Genomic DNA, 26,356 nt, shown 5'->3' with positions numbered 1-26,356 from the left:
GAATCAACTCAGCTGCAACAAGGCTCGAGGCATTCGAGAATGTATTCAACATTTCAGGGAAAGCCTTGCCAGTGGTTTCCCCAAGGGAATCAGAAGCTGTCTTCCAATCACAGTACTGTCAGAGATCCCATTCACCCACCTCCAAAGTGGCTTTTTCCAGGCCACCTCTCATTTGGTTCCTTGGTTTTCAAATGATAACGATGCTTTTTGAGAATATTCAGATGGCTGCAATTCCAACCTGGTGTTTGGGTATATAACACCCCAAGAACAATTAAAAGGAGAATGTTCTCTTTCCAATATGAAAAAAGAAAAAAAAAAAAAAAGACTTTACATGGCTTCTGTCTCACTCCAGATAGCAGGACCTAAACTGGAGTTAACAAAAAAGGTGCTCCAGTTGGCTCTATAAAGAGCAGAAAGGGTCCTGCTCTTCTGATCCCAGAGCCCTCACACATATTAAGTGTGGGCCAAAAAGGCCTCCAGGATCTTCAGGTTGGGCTCAGCATTTTAGCTGTAGCTGCAATATTCCTTCTTCCTCCTATGCACTCCAGACTAACGTAATTGTGGTTCCATTAAAAAACGGACCTCAGAAGTTGCCTTCTGAATGTCTGGTCCTGAATTATATGAGTAACTGCCAGAGGATACGAATGACCTTCATTAGCATTTCCCTGATGGATCTGGCAAAGTCTCCATTGGAATTACTGCGCAAAAGAAAATTTAAAAGATGGTAAATTGGGAGTGCAAGTTGTTGGTTTTGTTTTTTGTTCTTTGTTTTTCTTTTCCCCAGAGTTTCCTTTGATTTGAACCCAGGGAGCCAAGCAAAAACACATCCCCTTTCAGAATGTGCTCTTGTAAAATAAACATAGATTCAACAAATCCAGTGTTGGAACAATTTGGAGATTTTACTGAATTTTCTCTCTTAAAAAGTAACTTCTAGAGAGATACTATAGATAACAAAGATACAAGCTCTATCAAACTTTCCAAGTTATTTGGAAAGAAACCAGGGGAAAGATAGAATACACTATTCGTTTGGGGTTAAACTTTGCTTCTTTCCACTGTACTTGGTTTTAGTTTGTAAATACACTTAAATCATGACCACATTTTCAGTTATAGAAACAAAATTAGGTTACTTTTTCCATAGCCCTTTCCCTCCTTTTAACTATGACCAATGAAGTTCCCTCCTAAGAGAAGGGTTTGGTTGCTTTTTATGTCGGTGAGACCATTTTTGCTAAGACAGTGTCCCCTGCCTCAGGAACAACTCACACTAGTTTTGCCTTTAGCCACAATCATTGCCAACTTGCACTTTTCACAGAGATAGCCAGTTAAAACTTGCATAAAAATTTCCACTGAGACTTTGAACAAAAAGAAAGAGTCAAAAAGCAAGTGCAGCCACAGATGAAGGCTAGTGAATGCTCTGGCCTGGGGAACACCGGAGCAAAGCCCATGCAGCTGTTATCAGGTGAAACATAGCCACACAGCAGACTGAGTCACCCACAGGCAGCTTCCAGGAGGAGACTTGTGTTCCTTTCACTGACAATCTGAGAAGCTCAAAGGGCAGACGCCATGGCTGTTCCATGAAACCTACAGCCGCATGGCTTGGCTTGCATGTGATGGACCTTTCCCTCCATTTCAGGGAACATCTCAGACTGTGATCATTTCACTAGAGGTCACTGAAGAGAGCTCTCAGTGGTTGTTCCTTCTGGGGCTCTGCCCGTGAAAGTGTCTTCACAGCGAGCATCCTAGCATCTCTAGGTGGTGGCGGCGGAAGTGATGGGATTTTATCAAACTGCTGTAAACCTGCCTATGTGGCTTGACTTGGCTTGTAGCGCAACATGCAAAAAAAATGCGTTAGACAGGGGAGGAGAGCTCTTTGTGTTCTCCAGGATGGAAAGGCAGAGGAAAATTAGCTGGTGCTGGCTGGACCAGGACCATGTCCAAGCAGACGCTGGGGGTCAGTCAAAGATCAAATGACCCTGTTCTCAGCCAAGGAAGGGACTAGGAGGGAGATTAAGTGGCAGCCCAGAATGAAGGGGCAGGTGGAGACTGACCTGTGATCCAGACTCCCTGTCTGGGGGCTGTCAGAGCCCCCGAGGCTTATGCCTTGGGATGGGACTGTCTGGGCGAGGGAGTGCCCAGGCTCAGGTGCTTGGGGCTCCCTCCTGTAAAAACACAATATATAATACAAAGTCTAAGCCAAAACTTTTTTCACATCATGTACAACAGTGAGGAAGATGCAAAAACTTTGAGTGGAAAAACAATACAATAAACAAGGACATTATATGTTGTTAATTAGCCAAGTAAGCATTTGTGGTGAGTGTTTTAATTCATGTCCTGATGTTTCATCATCCTTTGGGATGATGGGTACTAAAGGGGATGCTGAAATCATAGACTCAGATGATACCTTTTAATCTAAAAAATAAAAAGATATGTCTGTCTGTGGTCATTCTGTTCCTCTTACAGTCCCACAAATTATAATGTTATATCAGAAGCAAAAGGGATTATTTAGCCAATATGGAAAGCATAAAAAAAGACTGTCAATACACCTCCTGATATGTTATGTAGTAGGATTCTTTCCAAGGGAAAAAAAAAGTATATAGTGCCCATACAATAAGGTATGTGAGAATAGTGGCCAACCTCATAGACTTGGTTCCATTTAATTAACATGAGTCATGTAACCCACATCTGCAAAGCCTGAAAAATCTGAGGGAGACCTTAATACTTTTTACTCACAAAGATGATCCCACTATGACATCTTATTAAATAATACAGTGTTATCTCACAGGCAAGAGATTCCTTGAGGGCTTAGCTAGTATTATAATTTTTATCATGATATGCATGGGAGTTTTACAGAAGTTTTAAAAAGTAAGTGACCATGCTAGAAAATACTGTATGAATCTTGCTAAATACCAAGTGCTGTTTGGGTCAATACACAGCTTTAATATAATGTTGGTTTATTTTCATTCAAGAGTTTTCAAAGCCTTATTCTAGGAAATGCTGTTAAAATGCTAACCAGTACACAAAGGAAGTTCTGAAGGATGTTTTGCAGTTTTATCTGTATTCTTGTGAGCAACAAGATGAGCTGAGGCGCTCTTTACCAGGTGACCTCATGCAAAACAAATCAAAGGACATTCCAAGAGTTTATCCACAATGAGCCCTAAAGCATCAAAGCGCTTTGGGAATGTATAAGATAAACTCTAACAGATTAGTCATTTATGATGGAGTTCTATGATGCCATTCTGGACCATGCAAGGGTATCACTGAAACCTATCTATTGCTTCTAAAAATAAAGTATCCTTTAGCAAACTTTTGACAAGCCACTTACAAGACAATACCATCAGCAGGAGGGTCCAAATTTCAGGGTACTGTTTTTATTCCTGGACTGAAAAAGGCAGGGTATATGATGGAAAAGCTAACATAAGTTTCTGCAAGCAGTTAACAAACACCTGCCAATTCAGATTTTTTTGTAAAGTATTAAGGCATGAAGAGGCAACAGTGATCCTGAAAACAATAACTAGCACTGCAGTGAGAAAGAAGTTTAAAAAAAAAAAAAAAAAAAAAGGTTTAGATAGGTCAAAAAAGTATGGTTAATTAAAACCTGGTGGCAAGGTCCAGAAGGATAATGAGGGTGTGTTTGATTCCTTAACGTGAGATAAAGGTTTGAGGAAGCTTGGTCTTGTTGTACTTTCTTAAGTGAAGAAACAACAAACCAAAAAAAAGTGCATGGTGTTTACCTCATTAGAAATAACTTTAAATGTAATTTCTGATCCCACCCCCTCCCTCTCCTCAGCTTAAAAAAAAAATGTGTGGCTATCATTTAAAACAGATAGTGTTGCATTTAGTGACAATGATTCCGTTAAAGAGCAAGTTTTGGTAAGTGCCCTTTTAAATGTCCTCAGAAGGAAGATTTAAAAGGGAATCCGTCTTCCATTAGTCTGAGAGAATGCTTAGATCGCAGCCATGAAGCCCTCCGAGCGGTGGTTTCACACTGTGAGCAGTCTCATGCTCTAGGACGGTGGGAATTGTCCCCGGATGCTTCTAGGCTGTGTGAATATTGGGAAGAGGAAAGGTGACCCCTCTGAAATGGCTGGACCCCGGGTGATGAGAAGAAAGGAATGTTATCAAAATTCCCTTCAAAAGGAACCAAGACACCACATGGCAGGTTACTGGAGGAAAAAGCCTGCAGCGAGAGTGGGGACCCCCGCTATCAGTGAATATTGGTTTGGGCACAGTTGCGGAGATGCCTATGTAAAAGAGAAAAGCCATGGTTAATTTTAAAACCGCAAAAAAAGAATTAAAAAGACAAAACCAAGACCAGAGGCATGGTTTACAGTTCTTTGATGATCTCGTTAATTAACTCTGCACACTAATTGCACAGGACCTTGGAATGCCTTTTTCCATTAGAGGTTTAGACTTACTCAGTTGAATTAGACCGAGGTCTAAATCTTTTGCCTCTGATTTTCTTTCTGTTGCCTCCCAGGTTACCTGAAAAAGATGGTTTACAGCTAGATTTGAATATATATAAACAATTGTCCTATGTGTAATCACAGGGTATTTCAAGTGGTGTAATTCACAGCCAGCCCTTCCCAGAACACAGGGCTGTATAGTACTGTACAGCCTTCTCTCACCCTGGTCCTACTGAATCCCATCATTTAAAATCCAAGAAAAAAGAAAGAAATCATAATAAATGCCCTCTTCTCTGTTGGGAGAAGTACAGAGCGTACATGAAAGACAAATCTTTACAACCAAGAACCACAAAACAGAATCTGGGTCCTGCAAACAGATGCACTAGCTGCTCAGAATGCCGCCCTATACCTTGCCAAGAATTACTTCGAGGTCGTCCGTTTTCACAGATGTCTGAAATATGTTTTGTGTCTGGAATCCTTTCACTCCAAGAATGAGAAAGCCCATTTGACCTGAAATGGAAAATGTGTATATACTGTTCAAAAATATAATCAAGTGAACTGAGTTTCAAAATCAGTAAGCAAAATTTCTAAGCATTACTACGCATTAAATAAACCAAGAAAGAAAAAAATCTGAAATGAAAGAATGAAGAGAACATGAACGTCTTCATGAAGAAGGCAGAATTACACAACATTCAATTTAAGAAAAGTCAAATACAGTGGAACCCCATTACAATAGTTTACAATGGAAAAGTACCAGCATACCATGCAAGCCAATTACATTCCCAACAACCACGGACAGTTATGGTTCAGTTACATTACCCAAGCAGAAGAGTTATAATGGGGTCCCACTATAGATGTTTCTTAATTGTAAAGCAATGGTTTTCATTCAAATATTATGAGAACATGGACTTCCAAGAGATTTCGTTAAGATCTGTTCAATTGAAACTGCTCAACCTTCATTAAAGTAATATTTAGGTTTTCTTAAACAATAAAACTATTTTCTGAGAATTGGCATTTTCTCCATAAATACCTCCCCCTGCCCCCGACCAAATGTAGTACTCTTAGTTAATTGCCCAATAACCGAACTGAATCAAATGTTTATCATGGAAATGTCTCTCACAAAGCCCATGTACCATTAAGCCCGTATGCTATGTGTATCCTACCATCTTAAATAAATTGTCTACGAGAAGCACAACTTACACACCTACCTGTACCACATAAGAAAAAGTATTTTGACAAACTACATGTATTTAGAAGAAGTCACATAATTTGATACCATTTTTAACTACTTAAATGTCATAACCCACTCTTCTAGTATCTGGGAATTATTCTAATCAGTATTTTAAGCTCTTCTTGAGGTACTTTAGAAAATAGCACTATATTTAAAATCTTTTTGACACATTCCAGTTAATTGCTATTAATATCTACTCTAAAAGGAGCTTTCTATTGATGAATGAAAATAAATGGAACTCAGCACAGTTATTACACATTAATTCCCCAGATTAGAAGTTTTACAACATAATTTTCTGATTAAAGAATGAATCCTATTTTGTCCAGCAGGACAACAGAAATTCTGCTGGAATCCACTGATTTCTCTACCTCTTTACCATGTTATTTAATTTAAAATTAAATATTTGACCAAGAAAATATTTATATACGGAATTTAGATAAACCTTATTCTCTTAGCCAAAAAAAAAAACCAATAAAAAGAATAAAAATTTTTGAACATTCTGCTATAGATCTGTACTCCTTGTACAAAAACTAATATTTTTATTTTTGCTCTATGCTATGTTAATCCAAGTAAAAACAATCCTTCATGCTTAAGACAGTTCCACATTAAAGAAGAGTTCCCAGATCTACTGATTCTTTCTTTCCTTTGTGATTGCTTACAGAGTGAGATCCATTGCAGAATTTTTACAGATGATTCACTCTATATAGAATTCCAGAAGAGATCACGTTTCTTCTGAGTAAACTAGAAATTCCCCTCCAGTCTCCAAAGTGCCTATTGTGCCCAAAGCCAGGTACTAGGCTACCAAACCTTTTTTTCCTATACGTAACCCCCCTTAACCAATTTTAAAGAAACTCTTCCACAGGAACATCTTAGCGTTCTTCAACGTGAATGTAGGCCTCATTTCCTAAAGCATTCCAACTATTTATTTCTTCTACCAGTTTATTTTATTAAGCGATTATAAAGCATGCAGAATTTTAACTGGTCTTATACACCTTAAGATCCTGGAGCAAGAATATAACATCAAAGTTTAAGACATATAAATAATGTATTAACCCCACTTATCCTATTATAAAACCCAGGCAAATACTAAATATACTTAATTTGGCAACTGAACTCTAAATGAGAAAGTCTAGAAATAATCATTCCAGGAATAAAAGGCAAAATCATAATATTCAAATATATGATTCACAGAGAAGCAATCTTTTTTTCACAGCAAGCTTAGCTTTGGTATATTTAAAATTTAAAAATACTCAACGCGGTATTTATAGTACCAATTTAACAACTGCTTTACTGAAGCATGACAGTAACCTTTTTCTTTGACTACCCAACATGACATAAAGCTCACCATTTAAAATATTATAAAACACTATGTATTATTTCTCAAGCCATATAAGAGCAAGATTGAAAAACCCTAGGATTTCTCTGTAGATTTAGGATTGTCATCCATTTAGTTTAGTTTTGGTTCAATTTCCGGCCTGATTGGCTTAACAAGTGGTTCTGAGCATATGGCATTTGGAAGCGCAGTAATCAAAGAACAAAGGATACTATTTTTTAACATTCAAGAAAGAAGGAAGAAGTAATCAAACCTGCTGCAAAATAATGAAATGTTCTGACTAATGGAATAATGTGTGATGGAACAGGTAGAAATCTGAAAATGCGACAGAAAAGCAGACCTCTTCTTAGAACTAGATGCTGAGTTTGTGCTGACTCCGGGAGCAATGTCGCTATAAAAAGAGTCACCATCTCCAGGCTTTTTTACATAATCTCCCTGGGGTAACTGTCTAAGGCATAATAAACATTTCAGAGTCAGAAAACAAGACACACACATGAACACAGACATATACAAATATTATTTTAGGAAAAAAGAGGTAGGGATAATGATCTACATGAATCAAATTTATAACAACATGTAAGATTATTAATAAATGTGACAAGTTACAGTCATTCTAACTGTAGAGGTCAGAAATACAATCACTAAAGTCTGTACAGTCTGGATGAATAAAGCCTTGCTTCAGGGGAAAAATATGGAAAGATGAGGTTTTTCTGTTGTAACTTTATTATACTTGGAGATGCTGACCGAAGTTGTTGTCTTTGAAAAAAAAAAAAAATGGTGCTAAAGGAAACATGTTGGGACAGAGAGTCCTTGCCCTAGGTAAGGCATAGTGTTTTTTCACTGCGGCCAATAAACTATTCATGATTTCTAAACTTTATATAATGTAACCTTAAGACCAATTAAGTCTTAAAATAACTGAGTGATTTCTAAGCCATTTTCTATAATTTAATCCAAATAAATTCTTATTAGCATAATCTGTTCAATCTGGAGCCTCACTGTTCATTTAGGAGAAATAGGAAGAAACTAAAAGAGATTCCAACACCAATCAAAAATGTAATTCTATAGCTGCACAACAGAATATGTAAAAGAAGATAATTGTGCAAGAAGAAGGGGTTGAAAAATAAATGAATTCTTGTTGAGACTATAGGGGGAGACACTTGTAGGTCATTGGTGGGTGACCTCGTTTCTGTATTCTCCACTGTAGAGGGAACACAACAAAGGAAGATCTGAACTGCTATGGACCCTTCTTGCTCTGATTTTGAATTAACTAAGATTGGAACAGATTTTTATTATTTTTCCTAAGGGAGAAGGGTAGAAAACTCTAGAATGGACCACCTAGTCAGCTTCAAGAGCTAATGTGATAATCTGCCAATGGCTGGCCTCCAAACAGTCACCTGCATCCAAAATTTGATTCAGCTCCATTTGGGACCGTTGTGGGAGGTACTGGATTAACAGTATAACAGAGTTATACTTCAGTAGGTCTCCAACAAAGGCCAAGTTTGCCAACTCCTTTTTCTACTTGGTTTTCCTGTTTACCTTGGTTACTTGCTGATGTTAAATTCTATCTTAAAAAATGCCACTTCCAGATGTTTGCTTTCTTGTACCAATTCCTATTCTGTCTGAAATCTTGACAACACTTGGTCATTCATTCTTTTGAATGACTTGAATAGTTCTCTCATATTATTTCAATCCTATATACTCCCACATTTTCACAAATCTAAAAAAATTTTCAACCCATAGGAAGCACATATATTAACTTGTGTGATCCTCCCCTTTGAAGCAAATCAAAGTTCTTCTTAGATTTGTAAGACTAATTTTACCTAGAACTCTGTGATACACGTTCTCGCAAAATATTTTTAACGCTTTAAATGGCTTCAGCTCATAACTGTAATTTTTTTCTTTTTCACAGTATATTATGAAACATTAATTTTCTAGAGAAATAATACAATTTCCCCATATTCACAGTGTTAATAATACAGGACATATTGTTATGCAAGAGATCTTTAATCTCTGGAATCACATTTTCTGCCTTGTCTCCTATGAGTAAAATGTTCTGTCATGCTTGAAAAAAAAAATGATCTCAAGAAACTCAGAGTTCTGTATGTCACCTCAGGGTGGAAATAAATATTAATATTTATAAATGAATGCCAGAGAATATCCCATCAACATCAATTTCCAATAATAATCTTTATGGCTAACAAATCCTTTTTCTCATCATTACCTTTAGTAATACTCTGTATAAGCTGATAAGATGTGCCTCACTAAATTCAAATAAAATAAAGACAAATTCCAACTACATCTGACCATTAATCTATCGCACAAATTATCTTTTCACGACATGGTTCTGGCATTCAGGAATTTACCAGGAGCTCCCTTGGCTGATGCTGCAGACTTCAATGGACTACCTCTCCTGACAGAGGGGCCTAGTTCTGTTGTTGGTTTGGTTTTTTTAAAGTCTCCCCATCATACCACTCCTTCAGTGTAATTTCTCTGCAGTGCATGGTCACCTTTCACACAATGAACAAAAATTGTAAACGCCAAATATATCATAAACTGTGGGCTTCAGTCAAAGGGTTAGAAGGGAGTTTAAGTTCAATGAACTTCTGGGGCATGGCCTTATTTTTATTGTGATGAGCAGATTCGATTCTTAGCTATTTCTATTAGGAAGACTCTAAAACACAGAAAAGACTCTGGATTCCCCTTAAAATCCCATAAGGAATGCGTGTAATGCATATTTCTTCACACAGTAAATGAATAACAATGTTAACAATGTTAATGACAGAGTAAGAATTTTGTGAAAGATCTCTTAAGAATAATATTTAACATTCTTCACTATCGAGAAATTTCTCCTTTTTTTAATATCCATTGCAGACTACAACAAATTTATCTCTTCTTGTTTAACCTTTAGTGAAGATAGAGAATATCAGGTCCCCATGATCAATAAAATAACATTTCATCATTTGTTACATAAGATCATAAATGATTAACTAAATAATTCCTTAAATTTTTTGAATTAAATTTATTTTTCTAGCCTTTATGGCTTTCTTCTTCAATTTTGCTGGTCTCATGGAGTTTTGAATCATAAAGTGATTACTACATTAGGTGGCCTGACTAGCGCCAAGTTTTGTCATGGGATAATTAATTCATATGTCCCATATTATATGTAAATATTACAGATATGCACATGATTTTTTTAAAAATAAATAATGACTAAAACAAAAGCTTATCTAACTAAATTCTTTTTCCTCAGAAAGGAACCCTGTTATGAGGGGCAGTCTGGTCTTTCCTTAAAGGGTCCACTGAACCATAATATTTAACTTTGATCTTTACAAAGACTCAAAATGAGAATGCAATGAAAAAAAATTAAGTCCTAACCTTAATGCTGAAGGAGGCATTTCTCCAATGCTTTTGTTTGCGTCTGGGCTGTCTGATATTAGAATTATTACTTTACTGTTTTAAGAAATATTGTATAATGTGTACCAAGTCATACTGACAGATGCGTATCACTTAAATAATAATAATATAAAAACAAACTGAGATAGGCTTGAAAAAAAGGAGGTAGGGAGGTTCACATGCAGGAGATAAACTGGCTAAAACAGGTGAGAAAGAAAAGAAATGGGGAAGGGGGTTTCTGTTTAAAGTACAGATCAGAAAGATATGACCTAATTATTTATTTTATTTCACATTAATCATAATGATGTGTGCTCATTTCAGACAAAGGAAGAGACTATTTCAGCTGAATAAGGTGAATGTTTTATAAATCCAAGTTCAAATGAATGTTTGCTTGATCTATTCTACTTGCAAACCTGCCTGAAAACTAAAGCTCAAACTTAGAATTCTTGTTACAAAGTATACAGTTGCTGGGGCGCCTGGCAGGCTCATTTGGTGGAGTGTGAGACTCTTGATTTCAGGGTTCTGAGTTAGAGAACCGTAACGGGGTGTAGAGATTGCTTAAAAATAAAATCTCAATGGGGAGGGTGTGTGCTATGATGAGTGCTGTGAAGTGTGTAAACCTGGTGATTCACAGACCTGTACCCCTGGGAATAAAAATATATTATATGTTTATAAAAAATAAGTAAATAAATAAATAAAATCTTAAAAAAACAAACCCACAGAGTAAACAGCTGCTATGTCCTAAAACAATTATAATAGCATCAGCTGAAAATAATATGGAAGTCTTCTTCCCTGAAGATTTTAAAGAAAAAGATCTTTAGCCATCCTTCCAACAATGTTGTGTAAAAGAACTCTCCATGGTTCCTGGGTTACACGGTTCTACCCTTCATAAGGTAACACTGGCAGATTTAAAATAATACCATTCGTGCATGGGGTTCTGCCTCTACTGTGTCCAGAATGGGGCTCCTGTTTTATTAAGCAGTTTATAAACAAAAAGAAAAAAAAGGTTGGTTTCTTGTCTTTTTGTCAGACTTGCAATTAAATCTATCATGCCAGGTTACCAAGTTCCTTCACAGAATTGCTTGCCTGACTTCTCCAGTAATTTGAAAGTTATGCCTAATGGCATTTCTGAGATATTATATCATTAATAAGAATCTGATAACTGGCTATATGTTTAATATGGTCTCACATTTAGTGTCAGAGCAAACCTTTATGTTTGCCAATACTTGCACCAGGTCGACCAGTAAGTGTGGGCCTCATTCACGTGGACGGATGCTGCCTTGCTCTGTGAGGACGACCACATCCACGTCCTCCATTTGAATATCAGAGAAACGCAGTCTTCAGAGACCACGTATTAGGAACTTCCCTTACTATGATGCTTTACATATTACACAGAACTTTATCTGATTTTAAAGTCATGGAAAATTTAAGTGATTTCCCAAGAAATCACATCCTACAAAGTGAATTTCTGATTCCTTGTCACTTGGTCCTCCCACCATGGAACCTCAAAGGAAAACCTTTAAATTTAAAGATAAAGACAACTCAAAATTCTTACTTCTATTTCCTAGCATCCTTTGAAACTGAACACATCCTTCTGAACATCTGAATATATTTTTATAAGACTACGCATTTCTTAATGCATGCTTTGGTCCATGTGGCCTTTTCAACTACTCTACTACCACTGACATATATTCTCAAAAAGGAAAATCCTTCAGAAGATATTTATACATTTATGACTTGCTGACCTAAAGTCCATTATTTGCTACTTCTTCATTTTGAGAATTATTCTACAAGTCTAAGACTCATTAGCTATGGACAGGACAAAACTAAATAAATATTGCAATAAAATATATCAAAATACATAAAATAAATTTGTCAAAGATGTGACCGCTCTCAAAATATAGACTTGATTCCAAAACAGTAACCAGATTGATGAAATGATGAGTCGGTAATGCCAGGAGGCATGAAATTATATCAGACAAATAAAGGAAACTCTTAATGCAAAAAAGTTCTCAACTGTAACCTAGGCAGATTCTGAGTCAGAATAAGAAGTTGGTACACAGTTTTGCATATTAACAATTTTTTGTAGTGTGGTGTATAATCCTTTATTCTGGGTTGTACTCCAGGTGAGAATGTGTCTTAGAGCACTGCTTCAGGTTTGCTTATGTTGCTTATATTTGTGACATTTTACTTTCATTTTTATATGTCAGCCATATTAAATCACTTTGTAGCCTTAGCCACTACAGAAATGAGGCTGGGTCATCAGTATTTGATCTTATTAGCCTAATTTTATTTTCCATTGGAGAAAGCCACCAAACTTAGATTTCTGATATGACTGATCCAACTCTATCTAAGAGAAAGCTTAACCAAGTCCAGATCTTTTCCAGTGATTCTGGACACAAGAGTTTTAAACATGTCAAAAAGAAATCTAGTTGTTTTTAAGACTTAGTTCATTTTGAATCAGGTTTACTTTTCCCATTAATAACGAGTTAGTTAGTTATCCCAGGCCCGTGTGAATCTTTCCTAATATCCATGCTAACTGATCAGGATCTTAGTTGGTCCACTATGAGCACGTTTATAGAGACTGTAGATACTTATGGCTAAAGTCTAACAAGAATTTTAAATTACAACATGGGATGAAACAGAAAAGTAAAGTTCAAAATTTTAATTTGTGAAAAAATGAAAGCTGGCTGGCTGGGGCCCGAAAACGTGTATCATGTTTATTACATCTTATTCCTAATCTGCCTGACATTTAATGGAACAGTGGGGACAGTGAAGTAAGTATGAATCTGTACAGATAATCTTGAGTACTAACCTAGTGCTATATGATGCACAAGACCTGGTCTTCCAGGATATTTAAAATTTTTAGTATCAATAGCTAAAAGCATTAATAATTTTTGGAATGTGAAAAGTGAAGGCGACATCTCAAAATGAGCTAATTTAGATTTAGAAAAAATAGGCATTTTTATAAAAGCACATGAATGCTCTGTATCTCTTTTTATGCTGTTAGTTAAACATAGATTTTCAGGTTATGATGAACAGGGTGTCTGACTTTATGGGCTTTACACTAGACACTCTGAGATTCTAATAATGCAAATTATTTCTTTACCTACACAATTATGTAATCAGAACAAAAATATTTTCTCATGCAGAGGTAAGCAATACTAGGACATTCTCCTGATCCTAACACTGTGTCCATATAAATTTTATCATTTATGAATGGAAGTTACTAACATAACAATAGTAACAACAACAAAAAATATTCCTTCAGAAAGTACTAGGCAGTAAGATTGCTAAAAAGATGAAGAAAAGCCAATTAACTAATATAAACACAGGTGATTCCTTAACACAGAGGAAGTTTGTTTTAGATGGAAAAAATTCATTTCCATATATATTACTATAATAGTAGCATAAGTAACTTCTATTATTATGGTACTGTTGGATGAAAGAACCATTAAAATTAAATGATAATACATGTATTTTAAAATAATACATTCCACAGCACCATTATTAAAATTATAGTCTCAAGGTCATGAAAAACAAGACTGCTCAATGATCACAGAAACAAAGTCAACATAATTTATAACTGCATGTATGAACTGCAAGGATGCTAACAGTATTTAAAACTTTCAGTTATGTGTTCAGCTTATTCTCATCACATACCTCTGTTCTCGATAATTTCTTTTCATGGACAAGAAGAAAAGGAAAGAGAAGAATTAGTTACCTATGAAGTATATTCAGAGAGAGCAATGAACATGAAAGTTCTAGCATTCATTGAAAGGTCTCCACTAGCGGAGTTTTGAATTGCAAAATTAAAATGAGGAATACAGTCTCTCTCTCTCTGTCTGTCTCTCTCACACACACACACACACACACACACACACAAACTCTCTCTCTCTCCTTCATCTTTAAAAGAGACACCAAAGGCTTAGTGACAATTTGTTCAAGTAACTATTTTTAACAGCATAAATAAGTTTCAGTCATGAAAGAATACCTGCTTTTGCAATATTAACTGTACCATATTAAACATGTAGTTAGTAACACTCTAAAGTCAATCTTATTCAAGTTATTTATATAAATTAACCACTTTCACAGAAATAAAAATCATAATTTTTTCCTTCTGGAATATATATCCAGAACTAAGGTTATTCCTAAGAATTTCAAATGGGAAAATATGACTGGACACGGGAACATCTTATTTCATCATGTAGGATATATTAGAGTGAGTTAATTCACAGCTGTTAGGGACCTTCTAAGTGATCACGACTTACTAAAACCTTACACTGGAAATGCTTTGTTCAAAGTTTAGTTTGTATGCCCAAAGTTTTTCATTTGGGCATACACTAAAACAAATATGAATTTTAAAACAAACCAATATTAAACAAAATGTGTTCTATAAGGCACCAGTGACTTTTAACTTAACAATTCAAAAGACTTAATTTTTAACTTTCTTATCATGACCTAATTAACTGTTAGTATTTTGAAGATATGTTAGAAAGGTCAAGCAATTGAATAGTGGGTTCCTACCTTCCCAGATCAAGGGTAATGTTTCCATGTCAATTTTGTTTGTAGCACCTTCATCTGCCTATCTATTCCATGCACCCTGTAAGTATCTTGGTTTAATAATGAGCTCATGAGAGCAGAAGTGCCAATTTGTTACTTATATTTTTCATAGTTCAAACTGTTGGATTGGTTGGGGGGGTGGTGCAGAGAGGGATCTTCCTATTCAGTATGTTTTACTTTTTATTCCCTCCATCCGATTCCCTAGTGGTCCATCGATTCCAAATAAGTATTGTATTCCTCAGGACCTATTCTTGTCATTACCTCACTCCAAGGCTTGGAGAAGGGGTAGAAAGTTTAACTGGAAGCATTAATGAGGAAATGAGTTTTCAGGTCCAAAATCCATTTTTGAATTTCAAATAGAATATTAATTTCACGGATTTAATTCCTGTATTAAAATTTCTACATTCTCATTCTATTCTTAAACATACTGTGAATAATTTTAGTAGTACTAAAACTTTAATCATTCAGGTTCAAATTATTTATGAAGAGGATACTGCAGTATGAATAAATTTGTCTTTTTTCCTTAGTGAATATGCAAAATACATATATTCAGAAATGAAAAAAGCAGTGAAATCTCAAAAGAATTTCATAAAATAAGAAATTACATAGAGAACGAAGTACTTTAATTCTAACCATTAAAACAAATGGATACAGGTAATTCCATTAGCAAGAGAAGTAAAAGTTTAGATTTCATGTTTTCTGCAAGTAATTTTTTCCAAGACTGCAAAACCATGAAATACCAATTTGTGTCAGTAGGTGGCAGGAGATCACACATAATAGAACCAATAATTTTGCCTTCCCCTTTCCACATAACCAGTGAAACCACTGAGCTACCTCAAAAGCTCAAAGCTTGTGATGGCAATTACCACCTAGGTCTTGAATCAGAGAAGTGGAGGAAATAGTGTAACTCCACGATGTAATTCACCTGAGGTGTGAGGGGAGGTCAAATGATAAATACACAGAAAAGCCTTCCTTTAAGACATGTAATTATAACTCCAAATGTTATGATGAAATCAGCCCATGTAAATAGAAGTATGCAGTGATGGCCTGCACATCAAAGAGGCCCATAGGTATTGAGCATCTATGAGCTTCTCTTGAATCAGAGAAGTGGAGGAAATAGTGTAACTCCACGATGTAATTCACCTGCGGTGTGAGGGGAGGTCAAATGATAAATACACAGAAAAGCCTTCCTTTAAGACATGTAATTATAACTCCAAATGTTATGATGAAATCAGCCCATGTAAATAGAAGTATGCAGTGATGGCCTGCACATCAAAGAGGCCCATAGGTATTGAGCATCTATGAGCTGGTACAGGACTAGGTACTCATTTAATCCAGGCAGAACTTTCCTACTGTGCTGTGCCCTCCTTTGTTGTTCAATGTGGTAGTTACCATGTTATGCTAAACTTTCCTGTCTGTCTATGCTGTCCATGTTACTTGGTAATAAATAGCCGTCCACAAATGCCCCCATATATTTTAATGCTTTTAGCATACAAAGTACATCCTGGCAGTAAACTTATTGCTCTCTTTTCTGCCAAAGAAACTCTTTCAGGGTTTTGACTTCACAACAAGCAACAGCCACATATACTTTTAAAGAGATTTCCTTCAATGGAGTTAGTTTAAGACCATGTCAGGTAATAATAATAATAATAATTGCACATAATTTCATAGTGCCTAGTCTGTTGAAAGTTTTGAGGTATTTTGAATCCTAAAATATTCTAATTCCCAATCTTTCAGTGAAGTAAGCCAAACGTATGGGTGGGGATATATTATAAAATGGGGTAACAGCCAGAATGCCCAGAAAACACTGTAGACCTTTCAAGTCAGGGTACTGAAACATCATCATCAGATCAGGAGAACGATGCTTTTAAGTTGAAATCAAACAGAACTTAAGGTTCGCCATATTTAAGCTTCAAGTTATTAAACTTAAGTAACTTACTTGAATGCTAAGGAAATTTTTTACATCATAAGACTGAAGTACTTTAAAGTCATCTACTTAGCTAAATGCGCAAGGGGATTCAGTATTCAAAAGCTGTATAACTTGTAACTTTTTAAAGTTTATAAATAAGAACCCAAAACTTCTAGTTGAACTCGAAGCTTAAGAATTACATATTACAGCCTGACGATTCACAGACCAGTGCACTTGGGGCAAATAATGCATTAAATGTTAATTAAAAAAAAGAATTACATATTACAAGTTGCAACTTCAGGCTGACTCTTAAGGTGAACAAATGAAGTCTCTGAACAGTTTTTTCTCCACGAACAAACACCCAATAGTTAACAAATAATAAGGCCTCCTTCATACTGGGTAAGAAGATATGAAGGTTCTGTCTCTGGCACGAGGCCAGGCCACAGGACGTACCCAGTCACGGAGCTGCCACTGCTGTGCTTGTTGATACTGATGTCATCACTGCTGTTGTGACTAAAGCGTTATACGCCCTATGGGACCATCCTGCCTAGATCTCTGGGTATGGGTTTAAGTCAAGAGAGCCTGTGTCACTAAACAGCAAACCAACACAGCCTTCACACAAGACACGATTTCCATTGACTTTACTTCACATAATGGTTTTGAAACAGTATTCTCTATTCTTAGAACAAGAAGGGAGTTATCCAAAGTCTAAAAACGTAATAAATTATGATCGCCTCTAATCATGCCAAGGCTATTCACTGATTGCCTGTGGAACCAGACTGATTTTCATCGCAGGTATATTTATCCAATGATACAAAACTTCCTAGGAGGTTCATTCATCTAAGCAAAATGTTTTAAAGTCTATTTTGATAGTAGCAATGCTGAGACAATCTACTTACTTATAACCCCATGCAGTTATTCCTAATATGAGGGCCAGCACTAAGATGGTACCAGCGATTATGCCTATTATGATATTGGTACCAGCAACACCTACAGAGGAAAAAGAAAACAATGAAGATCAGTGTATATAAAGGAAATTCTGATATAAAATTCTTTTTTTTTTTAAAGATTTTATTTATTTATTTGATAGAGAGAGAAAGACAGTGAAAGAAGGAAAACAAGCAGGGGGAGTGGGAGAGGGAGACCCAGGCTTCCTGTTGGGGTGGGAATCTGATATGGGGCTGGATCCCAGGACCATCATGACCTGAGCCAAAGGGAGATGCTTAACCACTGAGCCACCCAGGCACCCCTTGATATAAAAATTCTTTCAGGAACTTTATTCTCCATATTTGTAATCTCCACATTAACAAAATTATTTGTTTTACAAAGTAGGTATTTTTTCCTCTTTAAGTCTTAATTTTAGAGAGTACTTTTTAAATTTAATTTTTTTGAGCTACTGTTGACATAAGGTTGTATTTGTTTCATGTGCACAGCATAATGATTTGATATCTGTACCTACTGTGAAGTAAAAAAGTGGGTGTTTTTTTTTTTTAAGATTTTAATTATTTATTTGATAGAGAGAGAGAGATCACAAGTAGGCAGAGAGGCAGGCAGAGAGAGATAGGGAAGCAGGCTCCCCATTGAGCAGAGAGCCTGATGAAGGGTTCGTTTCCAAGACCCTGAGATCAACCCAAGCCAAAGGCAGAGGCTTTAACCCACTGAGCTACCCTGGCACCCCAAAAGTGGGTGTTCTTTTAAAAGGACAAAAAATCAGGTGCCTGGGTGACTCAGTGGGTTAGGCCTATGCCTTCGGCCCAGGTTGTGATCTCAGGGTCCTGAGATTGAGCCCTACGTCGGGCTTCCCTGCTTGGAGGGGAGCCTGCTTCCCCCCCCCTCTCTGCCTGCCTTTCGGCCTACTCCTGATCTCTCTCTGTCAAATAAATAAATAAAATCTTTATTTTAAAGATTTTATTATAAATAAAATAAAAGGATGAAAAACCAAGCCATTACTTAGCTATCCACATCAATTATTTGTTTACATAATTCTTTGTCTATATTCCCTTTTCATTCTTGTCCCAGTACATTTTGCACTGTTTAATTTCCCATGTAATTTTCTGAAAAATAAGATGAGGTCCCTGAACTTCAAGAAGGAAGAGTAAAAAATAAAAACAGAGGTGACCCTACTATGTTGTCCTAGTACACTGGGAATAGCAACTTGTAGAAATCCATTTCATTTTGACCCTGACGTCTTGCTCAGAATTCCAGAAATGTGACTGTCTGTCTCAGTCCACCCTGACAACTAATGTAAGGTCCTTATCACTCTCAGTTGTATGTATGGTATTTTGTCTCTCAAATATAAGTTCCTTGAGAAGGAAAATGTGTCTATGGATTTATTCACTCAGTGCTCAGATGATAGATAATAACAGCACTGGGCTTGTAGTTCCCAGTCTTCATAACGGTGGCTGTGGCATCCTTGAGAAGGAAAATAGGAAGGAAAACCAAAGGAAAAGAGAGCGTGTGGTGAGCAGGAGACTGGGGCTGGTTGGGCATGAAGGCCAGGTGGCAGCAGACCAGCAGAGGGCCAAGGCAAGGCAGGAGCTCTGGACTCCGTAATGGCAGTGCTATGTCAGCATCTGCTGTAGAAAGGCAGAGATGGAATCCTTAGGGGAATCAGGGCAGTGTGAGTGACCCGGTAAGTCGAAGGCTTTGTCAAGAAATTCAATGGCGGGCCCAGGAGCAGAAAAGACAGATCAGAGGCCTAGTTGCTTTGCTGATCATGATTTATACCAGATTCTTAAGTCACCCAGATCTGTTTCACTCAGAGCAGCTCAGATCTCTGTCGGCCGCTGCATTCCCGAAACATCCTTCTGGATATCAACAGTCCATCTTCCCAGGCAACTGGGACAGACTGCAAATCCCCATGACAGAGGTGTCAGCCTGCCTGTCTGGGAGCCCTCGGTAAGTTGTGTCCTACAGCAGGGCATCTGAGGAAGCCGGCAGAGCCCACCCTGCACACGTCCTCTGTGGGATGGGGGGACGCAGATGCCCGAGGACCCCCTGGGGCACAGCGGTTTTGCTACTCTAAGGCCTAGCATATTTGTCTTTTCTTCTTTTTCTTCCAACAATTTTAACAGGGATCAATAAACTCGGATGCTTAGCCTGGTTATTTCTATGTAATGCTATGACTTCTGACAAGTCACTCAAATCCACAGACCTGAATAGCCTCATCTCTGCATTAACTGCTAAAAGCAGCTCCAGACTGCCCTTGCTGAGACTGAGGACCCCAGAATCTTCATCATTCTTTGACCTTCCTTGCTAAGGTCACCGTGGCTAAGATTTTTAACCTGTCTAGATATCACAATGAACAGGGAGGTGAATGGACTTCAGGGTTTGAGCATTAATCAGTGTAGAATACTCAATCATGAAAAAGGATAAAACAGTTTAAATAGGGGGCATCTACCTCCAGGCCATGTGTTCTTACGACCATTTGCATTTAATCTCTGCTTCTCCATTTGGGCCACTCTAGCTTTTATTCTGCACCTGTTGTTTATGATCTATGTCCTTAATCCCGCTCCAGGCACCCCGGCCAAGGTTACTACTTCTAGAATTACCTACAGTACAGGCTATAGAACTGGGGTTGAACAGACATGAGATTCTGTAATTAAAAATATTAAAGCCAACAACATATTTAAAAATCAATTCTTCAGAGGCACCTGGGTGGCTCAGTCAGTTAAGTATCTGCCTTCAGCTCAGGTCATAATCCCGGGGTCCTGGCATCCAGTTCTGGGTCAGGCTCCCTGCTCAGTGGGGAGCCTGCTTCTCCCTCTCCCTCTGCCTCCCTGTTCCCACTCATGAGCTCTCTTGCTATCTTTCTCTCTCATAAATAAATAAAATTTTAAAAAAATAAACCAGCTCTTCAATTGTTTTTTTTCTAAGTATTCAATCCCCAAATATAAAATTCTCCCCTTAAATTCAGACAGTTAAGAAACCTTAGGACCACTTTCTTTGTTTAAAAGAAATGCTAGTGGGGTGCCTGGGTAGCTCAGTGGGTTAAACTGCTGCCTTCAGTTTGGGTCATGATGCCAGGGTCCTGGGATCGAGTCCCACACTGGGCTCTCTGCTCAGCGGGGAGCCTGCTTCTCCTCTACCCACCCCTCTCTCTGCCTGCCTCTCTGTCAAACAAATAAATGAAATCTTAAAAAAAAAAAAAAAAGAAATACAAAAAAAGAAAAGAAATGCTAGTTTTTGTTGTCACACTTCCCCCCAAACAGAACACTTGAAAAATCTCAGTAGGACAAAGATAATGCTAAATCAGTAGACTAAGTTATATTTGATATTACACATGATTATAATTTAATGGAAAACACCAGTTTCATACTGTGGATGCCAGCTATATACTATATTTGAGCTACAAAAATAATCTAAGTGAAACTACCTAAAGAGCAGTTCTCTTTTGTTATGTACAAAAACTATGTAATGGAAGGAAATCAAGTACCTACCATTGCCAGACAGAGTTATGCCAGTCTTTGTGTCATCATTGTGAGGGAAGTATGTGCTGCAGTCGGCACCAATCCAGTGTCTGTTACAAACACACTTCAGTTCATTACTGCAAACCTGAAATCCACAATCAATCAAGAGCACAGGTCAGCCTTCTGATACAGAAGCGTGAAATATAAGCACTGACTTCTATTAGATGCCTAGAATTTGATGGTGCTGAAAAACTCAGTACTTTCTTCTTAAGACTAATTTCCTTATTTCTTTTTCAAGGAACTAAAATAATATTTTCTAGAGATCAGTCGTTAGACCCAAAGGGAGTAATGAATGTTTCAGGGGAAATAAATTTACGGTCTAAAAAGAAATCAATGAAATTGTTTTGTATTTCATTAACTTAAATTTTATACGAGGGAGAGTTTTAAAACTAAGCAGAAGTACAATCATTTGCCAAGTACCCAATAGAAAAGTTTCTTCCAAAGAAACGGTCTTTATACCAATATTTTATTCATCTTTTAGGAAGCAAAAAAGATAAAGAGCAATCCAACAAAAAAGAGGGAAGGCCTGATTGGTCTAAGAAGACAGTCTCACAAAGCAAGAGCCCCAGCAACTCAACCCAAGCTAGAGAGGAATGACTTCCGTGTCATGGAAACCCCCAACCCTTCAAACAAAATGTCAGGAAAAATTTTCACATAAAATGGCACCAAATTTTTTAAAAATGGTAAGATAATAATCTATCTTCGGGGCACCTGGGTGGCTCAGTGGGTTGGGTTGCTGCCTTCGGCTCGGGTCATGATCTCAGGGTCCTGGGATCAAGCCCTGCATCGGGCTCTCTGCTCAGCAGGGAGCCTGCTTCCCTTCCTCTCTCTCTGCCTGCCTCTTTGCCTACTTGTGATCTCTCTCTCTCTCTGTGTCAAATAAATAAATAAATAAATCTTTAAAATAAATAAATACATAAATAAATAATCTATCTTCACTTATACGTCCAGGAAAAAGAATCGATACCTAGATCTTATACTTTAAATGGAGTGGGAAGTAGGGGAGAATTCAGTTAGGTTTAACATCAGAGAAGTTGTTCAGGGGGCAGGGCTGTCACTGGATCACTTTCTATCTTCTGTCTGATCTATGCCATACACCCATGTCTAAATGTAACTATAAAATATGGTTAAGAAAATGTAGATTTCAGATCAGTAAATCTCTGCAGACTGGCAAATATGCAGGAAGAAAAGGTTTAGGTTTAAAGTCAAAAGGCCCAAGTGTGGGTGCCACTTTTACCCTTCTTGTCAATGGATTTTAGCCAGGTCAACTGGCTCCTCCAACTCTCTGTTTCCACGTCACACAACAGTGACACAGTTACAAGGACGGTGACACGAGTGTCCTGTGTCGCGAGAGAGTCTGAGCAAAAACATTTATCCAACACTCATTATGCCCAGGCATTGTTTTAAGTATTAAATATAAGTTACAAGTATTAACTCACTAATTATTCACAAAAATCCTGTAAAGCAGACAATACTCTTCTTCTTCTCGTTTTACAGGAGAATCAATCAAATCACACATAGGCTAAATAAGTTGCCAAATCTTACTCAGGAAGAAACAGAGATGGGATTCAAACTCAGACCGTCTGATTCCAAGCTCATACTCTTAACCACACAATGTACAGTGCTTAGACATTATCTACTGTATTCTCATTTTAATTTGTGTCATATATATAGTTACTGTGAACTAAAAATACATAGGATGTAATGTCTCTGTATTATGCATAATTACTGCAAATGATTTGGATGACATTTGCCACCTGAATTACTTGTGTCTATCACTTTTATTCATTCATTAAACAAATATTTTATTAACAAAACTCTACTAACAAAACTTTGGTCTCTGTGTTATATATGGGATTTCTAGATAAAGAAGACATTGTTATCCATAGCATGAATGATCAAGAAGTAATTTGATTGTTTTTGCCTTTTCCTCCCAAAAAGCATTTCCCCTTAACATCTCCTCACTTATTCAAGAAAGAAGACTTAGCAGACCTCTTTACAGCAGCAGAACTACTTACTCTATGCCTTCTCTATTTTCACTTGCCATTAAGAACTCCTATCCTTTGGCAAAGAGTTACAATTGGTAAGACCTCCCTAAGAAAATCCTTGGCATATCCCTGGAGGATCTGCATGGAATGACCAGAATTGAAAGGCTCACAACTTCAAGACAGGGATCCTTTACCTCAAATGGATAATATGACCAGTTCAAGCAAAGAATCAAGGTAGGGTAAACAAACAAACAAACAAACAAACAAAAAACAACATAGTGCATGCCAAAAGAAACAGAGGCAAAAATGACTTTATTAGTATAAGAAGTCTTAATAGAAAATGACCAAACTGTGATCACCATCACAGCACATTTTATCTAACTTAGAAACTTACATATATAGGACCTGCACTATCAGATATGTGACTGGAAGGGTAGAATTTAGTCCTTTAAGCAATGCCATTCTTTCCATTCATCTGTGATAAACATTTCCCTGACTCGTTCAGTTTTTACTTCTAGGAGCTATCCTCAGCTGATAGGCACCTGGTGTGGCTACAGAAGGTATTTATGATCTGTTCTAATTGCTCAGTATCTGGACAACACCAGTCATTAAATATTGTGGCCAATGTCCCTTTTTACACCCTTTAAAAAAAATCCCATTACAGTTTATTAAAATCTCTCTCCCAGATCATTTGTAGAAAACTGTCATTATATGATAAGAGAATTTGATTAGGAAGATTATGTTTTTTCTTATTCCCAGGCTCATACAGATTATACAATAGAAACAGTCTAATGACTATGACCAAGTAACTGTTTACATGCCAGCTAGAAACATGGATAAGCACGTTTTCCGTTTTTACAAAATAAGCAGGTTAGGGTCATATCTCTTTCTGTGAATACAGGAGTTTCCCCATGGCAAGGTACTGAATACTTACTCCATTTCCTGAACAAACAGTGCCTTCTTTATTGCTTAAGCAAGTACTAAAGTTGAAAGAAGCCACAGGAAGACACCTATGTTCTAAGCACATCATTTGGGGACCACAAGGTGTCCCATCTTCCACATAGCCAAGATCTACATCTTCTTCGAGCTTCACATGCCCACCACTAAAAACAGAGAACAAAAAGAAAATAGGATTCCATTAATTCACATTCATTTTGAGAATCTGGGGATTTCCTCAAAGGCTCAAAAATTGGCAGCATCAGCTACTTCTGGAAGATAGAATCTGCTTAAAGATTAAAGTGGGTTAAGTGCCGGAGTCTTGAGTTCAGCTCAGGTTGTGACCTCAGGGTGGTGAGACTGAGCCTATTGGGCTAAGTGTGGAGCTTACTTGGTATTCTCTCTCTTCCTCTTCTTCTGCTTCTTCCCCATGCTTGAATGCACATGCTCTTTCTCTCTCACTAAAAAACACCAAGTTAAATTAAACGAAAAAGTGGGCAATAATACTTTTTCTATTTTTCTATTTATTATCTAATAAAAACCAAGAGCATAACCATTTCAACCTCTAAACGGAGAAAGCAATTGAATCTTTTAATCTAATTCCTTTTTTTTTTTAATATTTTGTTTATTTATTTGTCAGAGAGAGACAGGGAGAGCGCACAAGCAGGCAGAGTGGCAAAAGAGGCAGAGAGTGAAGCAGGCTCTCCTGCTGAGCAAGGAGCCCCATATGCAGGACTTGATCCCAGGACTCTGGGATCATGACCTGAGCCCAAGGCATCGGCTTAACTGACTGAGCCACCCAGGTGTTCCTTTTGATCTAATTCTTTCAGAGATATTGCTATATTTTAGGATTTAAGCATTATTATAAAAAAGGCCTGAATTGAAATAGCTTTATCATTTTGCCTTGGCTATCATGTACAAGTCAAGTAAGCCATTATTACTAGTATTTGGTTTGAGAAGTAGGTAGGTTTCAAGATTTCAAACATGTTTCGAAGAAGGATGAGAATTGGTTTGTGTTTACATTTCCCCAAAAGATTGTTAATTTGAAAATTATATTTGAGAATAGTTATATGATTAACTTTACTATTCAATACAGCAAGCCTAACTACTATATAGGAATAAATAAAACAGAACACAGCTAAAATGTAAAACCGTAATTTAGTCAATGATGCCATATCAATGGCATTCTTTCTCCATTCTTTCTCTTTATTTTTAACAAAATGACACATGCATCTATTTCAAAGAGTCAAACAGATAAATCTTTTTTTTTTTAATTCAATAAAGTGGTTTAGAGCCCCCTCCTCCACCATATATCCCTCCCTGTAGGAAACCACTTTCTACTTTTAACTGATTCTTTTGTTATTTATAAATTCTTTAATTAAGAATTTGTGTTACTATTTTTTATTTTTCCATTTCAGATACTACCAACTGACTTCCCTCAATGAAATTTGAAAATTTGTATCTTTCTCCTATCCTCCCATCATAAATTTGGTTTAATCAATACTCAAATCAATAACAAAAATGCACACTATCAGGATTATGTAAATGTTATTCAGTTCTGTAATACAGCATGCCATAATTAAACCTTTTCTTTTCCTGTACAACTTTTCATGTTCCCTCAGATTAGCAAGTCTCTTGTTTGTTGTCTTCCTGCCTACTTTTCTAAGAATTTTTCACTAATGCAAAATTAATCAAACTCAGCTGATCCCCAAATCCCCAAGATGTGTCTGAGCACCAGTTCTTCCTCCTGCAGAAATGTCTCCTTGAGTTTCTATCTGGAGTGTACCCTGTTCCTGTCTGACCTGGCTGTCTGCTGTATCTTGTGCGGAACTGTAGTGTCTGGGGTTTCCCCACACCGTTCACTGGAGGAGTGCCCTGACTCTTCATGGTGGGTATCTTGTTTCCTATGTGCCCAGGCTTTCCCTTTCTTAGCTTACACTTTCATTTGAGTGGAGCACAATTTCTAATAGCTTCCTGAGAAAGGGTATAGGGGAGTACATTTGCAGGGAAATCTGCATATCTAAAAATGTGTTCATTTTCTCCCTTTACACTCGATTGATAGTTCACCTGGGTTCGGAACTTAGTTCAGAAATCAGGTTCTCCATCGTCTGCTGGTTCCCAGGGCTCCTGCTGA

The 26,356-nt window shown here is 37.1% G+C and overlaps 1 protein-coding gene across 13 annotated transcripts in view; it reads right to left on the bottom strand.

Moving 5' to 3' along the window:
• ADAM22 (ADAM metallopeptidase domain 22) overlaps window positions 1-26,356 on the bottom strand; it is a 220,136-nt gene that overhangs the window by 9,403 nt on the left and 184,377 nt on the right. For 3 of the 13 annotated variants that reach the window (XM_045089765.1, XM_045089764.1, XM_045089767.1), the window contains exons 23-29: window positions 24,221-24,389; window positions 21,269-21,383; window positions 17,729-17,819; window positions 14,021-14,038; window positions 7,218-7,412; window positions 4,810-4,910; window positions 4,413-4,479 (exon numbers count right to left, since the gene is read on the bottom strand). In XM_045089765.1, coding sequence (XP_044945700.1) covers window positions 4,413-4,479; window positions 4,810-4,910; window positions 7,218-7,412; window positions 14,021-14,038; window positions 17,729-17,819; window positions 21,269-21,383; window positions 24,221-24,389 — 756 coding nt within the window. Of the gene's footprint in view, window positions 1-2,045; window positions 2,157-4,412; window positions 4,480-4,809; window positions 4,911-7,217; window positions 7,413-14,020; window positions 14,039-17,728; window positions 17,820-21,268; window positions 21,384-24,220; window positions 24,390-26,356 lie in introns of all 13 variants that reach the window. The other 10 variants (XM_004739676.3, XM_045089772.1, XM_004739678.3 and 7 more) reach the window with 6 other exon arrangements.

This window comes from Mustela putorius, unplaced genomic scaffold (assembly GCF_011764305.1).
Source record: "Mustela putorius furo isolate JIRA1106 unplaced genomic scaffold, ASM1176430v1.1 tig00003845_pilon_pilon_pilon, whole genome shotgun sequence".
Lineage (NCBI taxonomy): Eukaryota > Metazoa > Chordata > Mammalia > Carnivora > Mustelidae > Mustela > Mustela putorius.
Note: the sequence above shows the minus strand (reverse complement) of the source record. Positions and strands in the feature narration are given on the sequence as shown.